This window comes from Pongo pygmaeus, chromosome 5 (assembly GCF_028885625.2).
Source record: "Pongo pygmaeus isolate AG05252 chromosome 5, NHGRI_mPonPyg2-v2.0_pri, whole genome shotgun sequence".
In the NCBI taxonomy this organism is placed as follows: domain Eukaryota; kingdom Metazoa; phylum Chordata; class Mammalia; order Primates; family Hominidae; genus Pongo; species Pongo pygmaeus.
This window is the reverse complement of record NC_072378.2, coordinates 144,977,375-144,994,900: the sequence shown is the minus strand read 5'-3', so window position 1 is coordinate 144,994,900 and position 17,526 is coordinate 144,977,375. Positions and strand designations below refer to the sequence as shown.

The window sequence follows — 17,526 nt, the reverse complement described above, 5'->3', positions numbered from 1 at the left end:
CATGGTGAAACCCCGTCTCTACTAAAAATACCAAAATTAGCTGGGCATGATGGTGCACGCCTGTAGTCTCAGCTACCCAGGAGGCTGAGACAGGAGAATTGCTCAAACCTGGGAGGCGGAAGTAGCAGTGAGCTCAGATTACTCCACTGCACTCCAGCCTGGTGACAGCAAGACTCTGTCTAAAAAAACTAAAAAAATTAAAAAAAATTAAAAAGCTTTTCATTGTTCTGGTCCTTTTGGTCCAGTTATGCTATTCTAATAACGTACCCTGTACATAATCAGGATGCACTTAATGATGTATAAGGATGTTCATCATGGAATTATTTATCATGAGAACATTGGTAACAACCTAGTTACCTAACCATAGTGGGTTCCCTGAATAAATTATGGTGCAGCCACTCAATATAATTTTATTTACATTGTTTTAAAAAAAATCACAATATATGACATAAAAAAAGCATTCATGATGTGTAAAGTGTAAAAGGAAGGCTATAAAATCCTAGAATAAAGCTCCAAAGCAAATAGCATTTCCCATACTTCTATATCACAACCACCCTGGCCTGCGGGATGCCAGGGGAGGTGCTACACTCTAGTCTTTTAAAATTCTGAACCCAGAGTAAATACACAATCAGATAACGTTTTCAACTAAAAAAGTTCCCCCTTTTCTCTACCCCTTTAACTCTTGCAACATTTACCCTGAAAAAAAGGAAAATTCCTCATTTTATAAATTTTTTGAGCCAAGAATCAAGAGCTTTTTTTTAAGGCTATAATTAATACTGACTTATACTAAGAATACTAAATTCAGATTTTGGGGGGTGAGCTTAGACTCAAAACTGATGGCATCAAAAAGCATAATTCTTAAAATGTATACTTTTCAGAAGTACATTTAAAATTCTCAGTATTTCTTTCCATCCTCTACTAAGCAACCATGTTTGTTTTTCCTCCTGTATCACTCACAGTAAAGACGACTTCTTTCCTTTGCTTTGTTTAGTTTCTGGCAATGGAATAGGACTTCTTTTTAATATGAGGTTTTATGTCAATCAGCATTATATCAGTTTCTTTGTGGGTTAACTAGATTTTTAGGGGCCATCTCAGAGCCTAATCTATAATCCAGAAAAGGCTTCACAAATTGAGGAGCATCCTACAGGAGTTTCTATCACAAGCCCCACTGGTCAAGGGAAGTTTTTTCTTGCATTTCCTCAAGCTGAGACTCAGAGAAAATATCAACCCCAGGGAAAATTTCAAAGATGTATTTTCTCCTTCACTGTTGAAAGCAGGAGTTTATGGCATCTTCGCAGTGGGGTGACCAGGGTGCATCTGAACCCCAGTGAGTCAAGGTCTGCAGCGGCATGAATCCTTTGGAAAAATTCTCAGGCAACTGTAATGTGAACATCCTTGTTAAGATGTAAGGGTTACTTCAGAGATAAAGATAATGAAGATGATGATACCATCACCACACCCAAGGGACATGAGACTGTGCTGGGCGTGTCAAGTGGATCGTCTCATTTGATCCACACTCAATCAAGGTGGGAGAACAATCCTACCAATAGTGGTAACTGTAACAACAGTAGCCAACCCACATAGCAGTTATGTGCCAGCCTTTGTTTTTACCATCTTATCAATATTAACTTATTTAACTCCTACAACAACCTTATGTGTGTGTGTGTGTGTGTGCATGTGCGTGTGTGTGTGTGTATGTGTAGATTGAGAGAGAGAGAGACTAATTCCAACCCTATCTTCTGAAGAGGGAACTGAAACAGAGATGTGGAAGGATTTGCCAAGGTTACATAACTGGTAAGTGGCAAAGCCAGAACTGTTTGAATCTAGTCTCACGCTAGACACGTGTGAATGACTAAAATTCCTCAGAACAACTTATTTGTACTTCCTTGTTTCCCATGGAAAATGCAACACTGCATTTTACATTTATGCTGCTTAGCACATATCTTTGGTTCATGACAGCCATTCAATACATGTTCTTTGAATTAAATTTTTAAATATATATATATATTTCTTATTTTAAACAGCTCAGTCTGTTAAGTTAGTTGACTCCTTTCAGTTTCTTTCTTAGGGAGCTATTATGTCCTTTTAAATATAATGATAAAAAACTACATTTGGGTATGGAGAACTGGGTTCAATGAACACATAATTTAACGTTTGTATTATTAAGAATCAAACCAAATTAAGTTATAAATCAAAAACCAGAACCAACTATTTTAATATGGATGGAAATGACCCAATCCATCTTTCTTATGAAAGTGCAAAATGAACTCATTTTAAAAAATCTTTATTTCCTTAACATTATATAGCCAATACTTGAACATCGAACATCGAAATAGTTTTGAAAAGAATATATTTCCTTACTTTTAAACTTCTAGGAAAACAAGTACATAGCCACCTGCTCAAAACTGTCAGCAACTTTGGAAGGCCGAGGCAGGCAGATTGCTTGAGCTCAGGAGTTCGAGACCAGCCAGAGCAACATGGTGAGACCCTGTCTCCACAAAAAAATACAAAAAAATTAGCCAGGTGTGGTGGCATGCACAGTAGCTGTGATCCCAGCTACTCGAGAGGCTGAGGCAGGAGGATAGCTTGAGCCCAGGACGTCAAGGCTGCAGTGAGCCATGATAGCCCCACTGTACTCCAGCCTGTGCGACAGAGACCCTGTCTCAAAAAGAGAAAAAAAAAGCTGTCAGCAATAAAACATCCATTATAGACTATCTCTGTTTCCTTATGTCCAAAATGAAATGGTTGAATCAGATGATTTCCAACATCTCCTCATTCTCCAGAATTCCATGTTTTAAAGGAACATGGAGTGTTCTCCTCATGCTCCAGCTCATGTTTTAAAGGAGACTGCAGGTTAAATTTCTTTAGACAAGGAAATGCATATGGAAATAACTCAGAACAAAACAATATCTATTACTTAGTTAATGTAATCTCTCTTTCTATATCTTCTATACTGAATGACCCATTTTATCCCAATATAATTTCTAAAATTATCTATCTAAAATTACAGGTAGAGAGACACTGGCTATTGAGGCAGAAAATCTATGTTGAACACAAGCTGCACCGCATACTAGCTGAGCAACTAACTACTGGCATGTTCCTTCACTTGCTGACTTGCAAAACAAATTTCTTTCCTATCTATCTCTTAAGGACAAACGATAATGTAATATTGTTAATATTATATTTATTAATGCTGTAATATATGAGAAAACACATTGTAAACTCTAAAATACTAAAAATGTAAGGAAACTGTACTAGCAGTATCAAGATATTTTCCCATCAAAACAGCTAACAGTTATTCTATTGTTGTAGTCAACCATTTTTCTCTCAATTCTGTTAAAATCAAAACAAAATAGTTGTCTATTGTGCAAACGGTTCAACATCTTCTTCCATTTAATGTTTTTCCAAAATTCTTGCTTAACTTTATGAAGCCATACTTTCACGTAAGCCTATTATTTATTAAGCATTAAAAGGCACTGTCTACTTTTATAAGCGAGCTGTGTTATAAATTAATCTTTTAGAGTTCCACAGAACTGAACAAACTAGAAGATGAAAAATGAAAAGCAACCCTCTGATGCACTTCACATCTTTTCCAATTTCAATTATTTGGACTCATTTACCTCGCCCAGAAATGAATAAGCTTTGTGAAACTGAGAAAGCTACCAAGACATAACATTTTCTACATTCTTTTATCTCTATGGTAGGAACTCTACTAATTGCTTATTTTAGAGAACTAAAAATAAACTACCAAATATACTAAGAGAAGTTGGTAGTGATCACAGTTAAGAGTAAGAGGAAGGAGCTATGTCTGCGCATTTAAAATCTAGCAGTACCTACAGCTAGGAAATTTCCACTTGAAATTTAATAAACTTTGCCTCTAGGAAAACACAAATTATCAACCTTTTAAGTTACAATTATCAAGTAATACTCTACAAATAAAGGGGACCTTTTATCCATATCCTTAATACTACTTCAACTCCATCTCAGAAGGACCTTCTATTTGTTCCGGATTTGTACTAGTATTACACTTCTAGACATACACCAATGATAATGATATCTTGGCTATAAAATAATTTTAAAATGCTATATTGTAGAATGTATTAGTTATTTTTTAAGTGAGTGACAAAGCATTGCATCAGATCTAATTATACTGCTTTTAGCTAATTATATTGACTTTATCCAAGTCACTGATAGCATGAGTTTTCTGATTAACAAAATTTTAGTTAATTGGATAACTTTTTAAAAACATAATTTTGACAACACATATCAACATGGGGAACTACAGCAAAACAGAGGTCCAAGAGCCTTCTAAAATGGCACTTGTGCTCTTGGAAGCCACAGGAATCATATCCGATAGTGGCAGGCAGGGGTGCAGGTGTTTTCTCCTTAATCCCATTTCACTTTTGTCTGTAATCTTGACCTGACTAGGAAGTGCAGAAACAGAGGCAGAGTAGAGAAAGTAGTCTGTGTGGGTATCCATACAGCTCCCATGAAACACACCTATGGCATCCATAGAGAGGGTTAGATGGAGGCAAACCTGTCTACATATGCCGTTTTTCTCCATTAAACCTCAACCTTCACACACTTTCTGAACTAATCCAACCAAGACTTTCTCATGAAGCCAAGAAGAGACAACTCATATGATCAAGTGGGAATTCTAACTTCCAGACTAGAAGGTCATGACTCTGAGCTCCATGGTTCGAACAATCTATGCATAAGTTGGTTATTGAGAGAAACTGAGGGAATCCAAGAGTTGACCTTAAAATACATACATCTCAACAATCAGATCATGATAAAGTAAATCTCCATTGCCCTGGATCACTTCAGGATTTAATTGTTCAAGGAGAGCAGGGTTCTCCATGTGAAAAAAAAGGTGGGGAAATGTTTGAGAGTAAAAAATACAAAATTCAACCTGTCAAAAATACACCATTCCATTCAGTGTCTTTTAAAAAACCACATACTCAACCTTAACTACCTCTAAATACAGGGAGCTGTATACATAGATGAAAAATAATGTGTGACCTTACTTCATCAGTGAATTTAAAAACCTGCTGAGAGATTAATGTGCCTTCGTGTTCATTATCTATTACTCATTAGCACTACAAGCCACTACATAGTTCTGTGTTGTCCACGTCCACAACATGAAAACACACACACACACAGCCACAAAGCAAGCCTTTTGTAGACACCACTGGTCAATCGTGACTTGCTAGGTGGAATCTTCTGGTCTCTTTCTATTTTTCACAGAATATTCAGAAGTAGTTGCTTTAATACCACAGAAGACACAGTTTTCCAGGGAAGACTTTGAGATCAGCACCACACTGAAAGCTCAAGCCCCCCAGAAGGCCAGGCTAAGAATAGCCATAGTTTCACTCTGTATGTAAATGACTAGTCACCAAAATCGTGTTGTGTATACCACATAGAGAAAAAGAATCAGCTGGGGTTCAAAAAGGCAACAGTAGAAAGTAAGAACAAAATTATACACTACTAATATTTAATACATGATTTCACCATGGCATATGTGTATAATTTTTAAATGAATACACATCTATATACAGCTAGATGTTTAAAAGATTTTTGCTGAAGAAATATGATCAGAATAGTTTCGGGGGTGACTAAAACCACTTAAACTAAAATGATTTACATATACATTCAAGCAAATAGAAGTTATATCACTTAAATCAACATTTTCTAAAATGCCTGCGTCACAAAGAACTCAATTTACAGCACTAAATATTTTTAAATTTTTCTCATTTTTCTATAATGTTCATATCCCAATCTACTTTACAGGAAACTGCTTTTTACCATGCCCTGAATTGCTAAATATTTTACAGAAATTGGCACTAAGAAAAAAATAAGGAGGACTTATAAAAATCTCTTCTGATTTAACATTAACACAAATAACTCATTTCTAATCTAAAGATTTAATGATACAAAACACCCCAAAGTAATCACATAACAATAAAAACAAATTAAATTCAATATTATTTTTCAAATCATTTACATCAGCTTTGTTTCTACTGTGCTCTATTAAAAGAAAAATTATTTTATAGGCATGAAAATTTTAAAGAAACTAAGCAAACAAAACCATATCTGAGAAAATTAGCATCCAGTGTAGGGTGATTTTAGGTCATCAGGGCAATTTCAATGCTGCTAATTATATCTCCAAGTAAGCAGCACTTATGTTTTTGCTTCCTGCTCAAATTTTATTGGATGTATAACCAAGAAGAAATATTTTTAAAGGCAAAAAATACACGTGAATGTGTAAATAGATTGTGGGAGGGGAGTATATTTTAACTCTGAGAGCTGTGACATGTCTTTTTCATTCCTCCCTTCTCTTTGAAACATACAAGAAAACCCACAAAATGAGAATATTCCACACAAATATCTACTCGTGTAACACACACACTATCTTCTGACAAACAGGAGAAGTATGAAAATAAGCAGAAAAGACGAGCTGCCACAGAGGGAAAAGTCTAACAAAAGACTAAACAAATAATACATAAAAAGAATGATCCTCAAGAGGAATTTAAAAGACGATAAAAATATTCAGACACTGAATTTCAAAATGCCAATATGAATTTTAAATAGTCAAATTTCCCTCAGATTATGCCACATTTTATTCTCATTCATTTTGGTCTCTAAATGTATTTACAATAGACTGTTTCTATATTTTTATGGAGAAACACAAACTTAAAGCATTTTTTTCTAAGAAACTAAATTTAGAGAATGTGGGAGGAATAAGGAGAAAGTCAAGGCAGCATTTACAATTTAATGGGAAGGGAATTTACAGTGTCTTAAAGCAAATAAATGTCAAACCTATTTAAACTTTTAGGTATGACACATGGACTACTGATAATTAACATACAATTAAGTATTTTTGGTTGGTATAGCTACCTCTAACAATATTTGAGATGGCAACTGTTAATATTTAAGTCTACAACTAAATTTTTATTTCATTAAATTAATATAGCTCAATAACTTAGATCAGTTTTCAAAATATAACCACACAAATAAAATTTATCTGTTACTAGTGTATTTATTTCATAGTAATTGCGCCGCTTCCTAATCTGGATTTCCAGTTCTTTAGGCAAAATCTCCTATGTCACTGCCTTATACTGACACCTGCTGGAATGTACTGGAATTGTACATTTCTCATTGCGTTATCCAGGCAGTTGTTAATTTTGCATATGGGAAAGAATACGTGGAAGATAGTATTTCAACAGCAAATGATGTAAATTTTAATTTTCTAAATGAAATAAGTAACATTTATTCTAAACATTTAAATTTTCATGGTATCTTTAGGAAATTATAAATCAAGAAGTCTTCCCAAAAAGCACTTCTGATGGTAATTTATCCAATGACTTCAGTGACTTAACTTGTGTCTATTTGCGGTAGAATTAGGAAACTAATTAGCAACTTTCTCCAATATTGACTTCTGCTGTTTCATACTTTGCACTAACTTAATACCTTCAACTTTAGAAAAATATTTGGTTTTGTGAAAGTACACACACAAATGGATCAGGAAAATGACCCTGCTCTTAAAAAAAAAAGAATACATTCATACTGGTAGTTAAAAAAAATTAAATAGCATGAATTAGTGAATGAGCTTTTCTTATCTATTATCAAAATTGCCTTTTCATGAAAAACATAAATGTTTTACCAGAATAAACTTATCCATTGAAGTGGAGAAAAACACAACACGTTGAAATAATTAGGTTTACAAATCTTTGTAACTGAATTAATTAAGTTCCATTAAGTTTTAATTAACTTCTTATGCAAATAAAACTCTTGTAAGTATTTCTGAAAAGAATACCCCACTACCTGAATCTGTCTCCCAAAACTTCCGGGAAAAAAAAAAAAGTTTCCAGACAGCAATATATCTAATTGGCCAAATCATAAGAAATTACAGTGTGATATAATAAAGTTAATGGAATACTGCTTCCCACCTCAATCTGCTGCCATATAAGCATCATCTAGATGCCTGGACATGCCATATTGTATATCATCAGAAAAATAATATTTTCTTAGAGACAGTTGTTTTGATCACAAATGAGTTTGGGCAGCTAACAGAGCAACAAGATACATTCTTGAGAACGGTACTAAAAATATGATAGGAAGGAGGAATATAGTACTGCGGTAGTGTAAAAATTGCTAATATAACTCTCTCCTTTTATATCAAAACACTCTAATTTTGACAAAAGTAATGACATAGTATCAACATAGTTTGAATAAAACAAAGCTATGATCAAACATATAACAGCTGACTTAAAAAAATACAGCAGCTGATTGAATGGTTTATGTTCAGGATGATGTAGTATTAGAAATTTGCAACTGTCAAACAAGTTGCCTCCTGTAAGTCTACTTAATTCATCTATCCAAATGAAATTAAATTCTTCAAGTGTAACTATAATATATGGAGATTCAAGAATATAGGGGATGTTTTATGATGAAATTCAGTCTGATCATTTTTTAAAAATGTGTTTTAATTGTTTTAATTGAAAAAGCAATTAGCTATAAAACGATGGAACATTTTTAAAAAATCTACTGAAAGATTATTTGGCAATCTTCTTTTAATTTTACTAAAATTTACATAAGATTAATGTGCCATTCAATATTAAGATACTGCAAAGTACCAGAGAGGTAACAGGTCTTAATGAATGTAGTAGTTTTGCTATCATATTTTCTCCAAACATTTCACTAGCCCATCTCAGAAGACAAGATTGTGTCAATTGCAAAATAAACTATGTACTAAAACTAAAACCTGTTTTAGATTTTTAAACAAAATGTAATTATGCAATTCACTTTAACAGCTTTCACAATCAGTTACTAAGAAAGGGAATCTTTCCTTGATAAGAACCTGAAAGATTAGTTTTTAGAGCCTGAGAAACAGTAGAACTGTCAGACACCCGAGATCCTTATTTTCAATCACTCAGTTACCTTACAGAGCTTCTGATACCGAGGAGAAGAAACTGCCATCCTTTGTAAGCGATGCAACAAAACCACAACTTTCTGCAGAGACGTTCTCACCACAGCCATCATTTTAAGTTTACCACACTTCTGGAGACACCTCAGAATTTGCATTATAAATGAAGAGCAACGATCATTTCCTCCCGGTCACTGGACAATGATTTGTCAGTTCTCTGAGCATGCTCGTTTCCAGGAAAGCATTTGAAAGATATAGGGGGTTAGGTTCTAGGAAAAAGGAGGCTGGTATTCCTTCAACTTCTCAATTTAAAAAACACAGACAAACGCCACAGAGAAAGCCCCCCAGCAGATGCTCACAGGCAGCACTTGCTCAGCCCGGCATGGCCAGAAATGAAGGAAGTTGTCGAGCAGCCAAGCGCTGCCGGCTGCGGGAGAGGAGTGCGCTCAGTAGCCAAAGAGGATATTAAGTGAAACATTAAAGCTGCAGATAGAAAGCGGACATCCCCTGGGAACAGGGATTCAACATACCACCACCACCACCACCACGGTGCATGCCCTGTAGCTGGTTTCTATTAAGAGAGAACAGAGCATTCACCCTCTCTAAAGAGGGATACGTTCACTAACGTAAATGCAGCTCTAGCTGTGCTCTGTGAATTAGTGAACAGGAGACCCTGTTATAAATCTTGAGAAGAGCTGAAGGGTACAACTGACTCTGATAACAACAGCCCATACACTGAGTGCTAAAAAATCACCCCCAGACAGGTCTCAGCCCAAGATCACCTAAAACAAAACAAAACAACAACAATAAAGCAAAACAAAAAATATTTGCAGGGGTTATGTGACTAAGATACCCTAAAAGCAGGGTGATCCAGTGGATTCTCATCTGCCTGCCGAGAAGGTAAGCCATTAGAAATGGAATAGGTTAGGATTTGTCTAATTAAACAGCTAAGTTAATAAAAAATTAAAAGTCTGTAATTGACTACTGAACATTCCAAATTGCCACATTTCCCCTTAGACAGCATCTTCATGATCTCATTTTATTTGCCATAAAGCTGTTTTAATTTTATGAATAGGAAATATGAGGCCATAATTATATCATATAAAAATCCAGTACAGAATTTTGGGGTTTTATGTATATATACATATACACACACACACACACACACTTGAGACATATTCTCTACTGCAGCCTGAATATCATTGCAAATATCAACCGGGGTAAAGTACTATCAGGAGATGTGCAAAATAACCCTGGATGATTAAATGACTGGGTCAAAGAGCACAGCCAGAAATAGAACCCAGATGTTGCTCATTATCAGTGTCCTGCTCAAACTGGTAACCGGGCTAATGCTGCAATTTCACCTCTGTCTAATGTTGCCATGATTCTTTAAAAGAAATGCAGTATTTTCAAGTATTTGTTTTTCCTCCTTTACTTCATTTGCCTTTCTTAGTCCTTCATGTTAGAACGATTTAAAGTCCTATATTGTGTCTTACAGAACGGTGTTTATCAAGCAGTGCTTTGCCGACTTTGTTGGGTCTTATAGAATGTGTTTATCAGGCAGTGTTCTGTGGGCGTCTGCCTGTATCTTTTTTCCCTGCAGGTCCAAACTGAGAATCTACACTGCCTCCCTCTGGTGAGGCTAACAATGTCACCATATCTGTGTAAAGCCAAAAGTGGAGCACATATTCAAAGGATAGAATATAAAATGCTAAGGTATTTGGCAAATAGATAGAAATAGATTAGTGATTGTTCAGAGGGGAGGGAATTGGCGGGGAGGAATGGGAAATTGCTAGTAAAGGGAAGGGGTTTCTTTCTGAGGTAATGAAAATGTTCTAACTTGATTGTGGTGATGGTTGTACAACCGTGAATAGACTAGAAACAAATGAATTGTAAAATTTAAATGAATGAACTGTACAGTATGTGAATTATATGCCAAGAAAGTTGTTATTAAATAAGTATGAAGCTATAATTCCTGTCCCCTGTCCTAGAACCAGCAGATGAAGTCCCCATGATATAAGCATTCACCCCTCAAGCACAGTGCTAAGCATGGAGCTGGGCACAGGAGAAAAATCTAAAACATCTATAATCAAAGTCTGCACCTATGGAACAAGAGGATGAAAATGAGGCTAAAAGCAAACATAGGAGATAAAAGTGTAATAATCCTAAAACATAAATTATTAGAGAGCAAAATCAGCCACCCATGACAACACCACTCCAGAAAGGCAGCAGAACTCAGGATTTTACCCAGGAAAGAATCAGAGCATTTCAATTAATTGGTAATGCCAAATGTAAAGCTAAAATTTTTAAATATAATTAAAAGAATAACAATCTTTTAGAATATGAACATGCACATTAAGAATAAATGCACTTGAACTAATAAACTAGTTGGAAGTCAATAATGGGCTTTCATACAAAAGCAAAAAATAAAGTTTCTGCATCTTTGGCCAAATACTCTTATCTGAATATAGATTCACAGTGACAACTGCATACCAGGCAACTCCTCCTGGATGTTACTCCAATGCTTCATTTCAACAAAGTCAAAATGGATGAAATTTGCCATCCCCACACATGTCCCGCTAACTTGCAACCCTGCCCTGACATTTTCTTCTATGTTCCCACTCTTAGGCTCTAACGCCACTTGGCAATCTGTCTTTCCCCTTCCTTAGTCTATGTATACTATTGAGTCATTAGATCTACTACCCCTGCCATTGTCTCCTTTCTGGTAATTATCACCTGTAGCCTGGATGGCTACATGAGTATCCTAACAGGCCTCTCTTCTGTCACTCTTGTCTAGTTCAAGTCCATTCCTCATACCATCAGCTAAATTCCTATAAAGCAAAAATCCCATTGCATCACTCTTGTTACTATCCTTTATGACTTCCCTTCATTGCCACTGGATTAAAATATAAATACTTGCATGGCATTTAAGACCCTCTATCAGCTGGACTGCTCAGTTCTCAAGGAAGCTTGTCTCTCCTGCAGGTCTCCAAAGAATCGGCTTTTCTCTTGCCAAAAGGCCTCTGCTACGGAATAAATCCTAACAGCCTTGCAGCAGGGCAATGAAACATAGATACATAAATCCAAATCATCATTCATCCTTAAAAGAATGGCATGTATCATAGCATACTCCCAAAAGTTAATCATCTTCCATGTGCTTTAGAACTATCCTTATCAAAATTCACCCAAGATTCACCTTAAACTGAACATAGAATAAACTGCTTTGTCTTCATGAAATACTCCCCTGGCCTTGGATCTGGTTGTCACAAGTCATGAAGCAAGTATAAACAGTGAAACGTGTCAGCTAAGCAGTTCTACATACACATCCTGTGCATGCAGCAAAGATACACCAAGCTCCTTATTCCATCTTCCTTAGTGCACAGACTGTGCACCACCACCACCACCACTAACACCACCATGCCACCAGAACTTTTCTGTTATGATTTGCCATGCTTTTGTACAGTCATTTTCTCCAACAAACATCTCTCCATTTCCAAACAAGTTTCTATTTTAAATGTCTGTTCACTCATATAAAAGGAGAATCATTAATATACAACACCATAAAAAAATTAAAATTCTCTTTCCTCAGAAAAACTCAGTAAAAGGTACTAAATCTCTAACAATCATCTATCTATAAGGTGCTGAAAATAAAACCATAGAATTTTTAAAAAATAGAATGGAGAGAACATTTTAAAATTAAGAGCATTTAATAACAAAGCAAGGGAGTGAAAAATCATGCAAATTACTGTAATGTGAAACATTCTAAACATAAATGTACATATTTATCTTTAAACAAAGGAATTTTAGTAGACTCTTAGTAAATGTCCTCTTTATTACTTTCTACCAGCCAAAAGAGACTATTTTTAGCAACGCTAAAGTAATAATGTATTATATTTTATAAAGCATTATAATGTATTTTAATATTTTTATCAGCAACCTTTCTTGATGCTGTTTGCCATAAGTAATCCTGTGCTTAGATATTTTTATTTTGAAAGATTTTAAACATTTCTATTTACATTTGTCTTCCACTGTTTGAATATTCATTAAATATTGAGAAGAGTCTTAGCTATGGTAAGAATATATCCTAAGATAAAATATGTCAGAAGACATCATTAAACTCCAGAATAGGCCTGTGCTTTGCTGGTGCTCATTACCAGGGTTCATTTAAAGCCTCCTTTATTCATTGTGTATAAACTGTTACCTACTCAAGTGCACAGCCTAGATAGCTACTGAAATTAAAACCATTGCATAAATTAACTGCGAGCATTTATAGGTCAGGCTTTTTCTTGTTTAAATCATAAAAAAATAAATAATCTAGCATTTACCCACACTCAGAGTCCTCTATGACCTCCTAAAATACAGATGATGGCTAAATATTTTATCAATTAACATTTATAGTGACCTCATGAGGCTCAAAACAGCGAGTCAAAGGAACAGATTTAATTTTGATACTTGCCTGGTCACACTCATTACCAAGTCACAAAATGTATTGTGCAATGAATAAGATACAAGCAGCAATGTATTTAAACAGAAATTTTCAACAAATGAATCTTAAGAACTCAACAGTAAAACACCATGAGTTTTCATGCACAGGGACAATTTATAAATAAGCTCATTCCAAAAAGATCTGTTTTTCAAATTGTGTAACTTTTCAGTGAAAATAATTTCAAACTTAAAGAAAAATTGTAAGAATCAGAGTAGTTCAAAGAAAGACTCTGTATCCTTCATCCAGATCCACACATTTGTTGACATTTTACAAAACAGTCTTTTTGATGTTTTAAGAGAAAAGAGTTCCTAAGAACGGATTTAAAAAAGGTTTCAATGCTGAGTTTCCTAATGGTGAGTCAAGGTCCAAGGACAGCAGTCAGTATTTACTTAGCATTTGCACACAGGGCACTGCATAGGCAACAATATGGATAATATAATCTCTGCCCTTGAAGAACCATGTGACCAACTGGGACAAGTGGAGACATGTATCAAAAGACAATGGAGGCCAGGCACGGTGGCTCAGGCCTGTAATCCCAGCACTTTGGGAGACCAAGGCAGGTGGATCACTTAAAGTCAAAAGTTTGAGACCAGCCTGGCCAACATGGTGAAACCCCATCTCTACTAAAAATACAAAAACTAGCCGGGCATGGCGGAGCACACCTGTAATCCCAGCTACTCAGGTGGCTGAGGGATGAGAATCGCTTGAACCCAGGAGGCAGAGGTGGTAGCAAGCTGAGATTGCACCACTACACTCCAGCCTGGGTGACAAAACAACAACAACAACAAAAGACAATGGAACACATGTTCACAAGTACATCAGAAATAATAGTTGTCAAACTGATGTGAGCATGGCATGGTATAAACTAATCAGATGTCATACTATGGTTGACAAGGAGACTTCCCCATTGAAACAGGTTTTTGTTTTGTTTTTTTGGGGAGTGGACAGAGAGTCTCGTTCTGCCACCCAGGCTGAAGTGTAGCAGCATGATCTTGGCTGACTGCAACCTCTACCTCCTGGGTTCAAGTAATTCTCATGCCTCAGCCTCCCAAGTAGCTGGGACTACAGGTGCACGCCACCACACTTCGCTAATTTTTGTATTTTTAGTGGAGATGGTGTTTCACCATGTTGGCCAGGCTGGTCTTGAACTCCTAACCTCAGGTGACGTACCCACCTTGGCCTCCCAAAGTGCTGGGATTACAGGTGTGAGGCACTGCACTCCACCTGAATCACATTTTGAACTGGAAGGTTCAAGAGCACTAAAGCAGAACTACTTGAGGGCAGAAAAAGATTCAGACATATTTCATAAGATTCCTCATAATGTTTATAAGTGAAAAGTTTTATATTAGCACATTTTGTGTAGAAGAAATATTTGAACCTCAGACTACATATACAATCACAGTTATCAAGCTAATGACATAAAAGTAATACCATCAAGCCTAATATTCTTAGTTATAAACTAAGCCATAGAGCTTTTGCAGCTTTTATATTAAGTATGTATAATAAATGGAGAAAGAAACAACTTCACATTAAGGGAAAATGCCCTTATAATTTAGGATTCAATAAAGCTAACCGTAATAGGGCTTAAAATGACAAAAAGCAGAATAGCTGTGAGCCTCTAACTCTAAATAAACAATTATTACTTCCATAAAACAAGGTGGGTTTTTCCCCTCTAACATTAAGTAAAAATATCTAATAGAGCTTATTTCAAGAAACCTATTATTCACAGGAGAGCACGGATTTCATAGGAGAATAAAGTGACAACCTCACCTTTTAAGGGTAACACATTTGCATGCAGAGGGATCAAAAGCGCACAGGGCAAACACAAGTACTGGTGTGGTTTCCCATGCACTTACCTGCATCTGCTGTTTGAGTTCCCTGGCCAAGATACTATCCTGAAGAGCATTCTCCCGATGAGAGGCATCTGCAAGCACATTCACTGTGGTCTCTGCTTCCTGCATCCACTTTAGGAAGTTTTCCAGATCTCTGCGAGAGGCCTGCACCATCCTCCACTCAGCCTCCAAGGTGTTCTGTCTGTCAGCAATACTGAAAGTAACAATATGACAGCATGGCTCCATTACTTACAGTGTGACATTCCACATCACACATCCCCTAAATAAAAAACTAACAGGCAGCCCCCAAAGGACCTTTTAGTCAAGTCACCATAGGTAACTGGGAGATTTATTTGTGTGTGTGTCTTGAATAATCCTTAGTGGGGGGGGTCATGTGAATTCTGAGAAGAGTGAAAGGGGGAGAGTCATAAAAATATTAAAATCACATCCATAAGATACAATAATTATAAGTACATTTTACAACTCATAATTGTAAGTTAAATTATTCCCCCATATGTTGTAGGTCAATACAAAAGGCAATTGTATTCTTTCAGTCACTGAATCCTACCACTCCTTTAAGGATTAAATATTCGTACAGTCAGTGACTATATGAATATTTGTTGATACTGCCTTTATGTAAGTCAATACAATTGCCTTTTGTGTTGACTTACATAAAGACAATATCAACAAATACTCCTACAGTCAGTGGCTAAATGAATTCTAGGAAGAAATAAAATCTGAAGAAATATTTAAGACAAAATAAAAATAATTGAAGCAGCTGACTTTATATATTTTAAACAATTCATATCTATACAAGTTGGTTTCTTATTTAGTAATATTTAGAATGCATTGGACAAATGAGCTTCTATAAACCCTTCATTAAATCTACATCAAAATTAGAACACAGAGCTGTCTTGGAGTTATATGAGTTAAGAGATACACACACCTGTAAATTCAACATTTAAAACTTTATATTCTTCAGAGCTCTATAATAAGGAAACAACTGAATTTTAAAAATTAGTATCGATAATTTCACTCCTAGGTATTTAAATCCAAGAGAACTGGAAATATTTCCACAGAAAAACCTGTACACAAATGTTTGTAGCAGCATTATCTATAATGGCCAACTAGTAGAATCAACCTAAATTGAGAGAGAAGTTAATAAACAGAATACACTATGTCTATACATAGAATATTATTCACCTATAAAAAGGAATGAAGTACTGACACGTGTTACAATATGGATGAACCTTGAAAACACTACGTTAAGTGAAAGAAGTTAGACACAAAGGGCCAGATATGGTGAAATTCCATTTATACAAAATTTCCAAAATAGGTAAATTCATATACAGAGAGAAAGTAGATTAGGTGTTGCCTAGGATTGCACGGTGGAGGACAATGGAGGATGACTACTAATGGTATGGGGTTTCTTTGGAGGATGACAAATTTTCTGAAATTAAGAGTAGTGATGGTGACCCAACATGGTGAATATACTAAAAATCCTGATGAATTTTGTGATACAGCAGTCCCTCCTGATCTGTAGGGGATATATTTCAAGATCCCCAGTGAATGTCTGAAACCATAGATAGTGCCAAACCTTATATATACCATGTTTTTTTCCCATGCATCATACCTATTTTTACATTATAAATTAGGCACAGTAAGACATTGATGATAATAACTAATAATAAAATAGAACAATCATAACAATATACTGTGTAAAACTTCTGTCAATGTGATCTCTCTCTCAAGATTTCTTTTTGTATACACCGCAGGTAACTGAAACCACAGCAAGCAAAACCACAGATAAGGGGGGACTACTGTATACAAATTGTATCACAGTAGAAATCAGCATATCTAATAGACTTTATTTACACATATTTTTTCTCTCTGTCCATCCATTCATCCACCCATCCATCTGTCCTTCTATCTGTATATATACATAGAGGGAGAAATGTCTGGAATATTAACTTAACATTCAAACAGTTAATTTTGGGTGCTGGGATTTAAGTTGGTTTACTTTCCTATTTGCACTTTTTGGCATTTTTTTTTTATTTTATAATGATGCATATCTTTTTTTAACATATCATTTTAAAAAATGGGCAAAAGATTTAAACCTATACATTACCATAGAAGATGTTTAGATGACAAATAAGCAAATGAAAATATGCTCAGCACATTAATCATTAGAGAAATGTAAATTCAAACCACAATGAGACATTGCTTCATGTTAAAATGGCTTTAAGAAAATGACTATACCAAGGGTTGGCAGGAATGTGGAG

The 17,526-nt window shown here is 35.5% G+C and overlaps 1 protein-coding gene across 11 annotated transcripts in view; it reads right to left on the bottom strand.

Annotated features, from left to right (window-relative positions):
* UTRN (utrophin) overlaps positions 1–17,526 on the bottom strand; it is a 575,792-nt gene that overhangs the window by 261,503 nt on the left and 296,763 nt on the right. For 10 of the 11 annotated variants that reach the window (XM_063666718.1, XM_063666723.1, XM_063666719.1 and 7 more), the window contains one exon: positions 15,269–15,458. In XM_063666718.1, the coding sequence (XP_063522788.1) occupies positions 15,269–15,458 (190 nt within the window). Of the gene's footprint in view, positions 1–8,940; positions 9,455–15,268; positions 15,459–17,526 lie in introns of those variants that run through there. The other variant, XM_054489972.2, reaches the window with a different exon arrangement.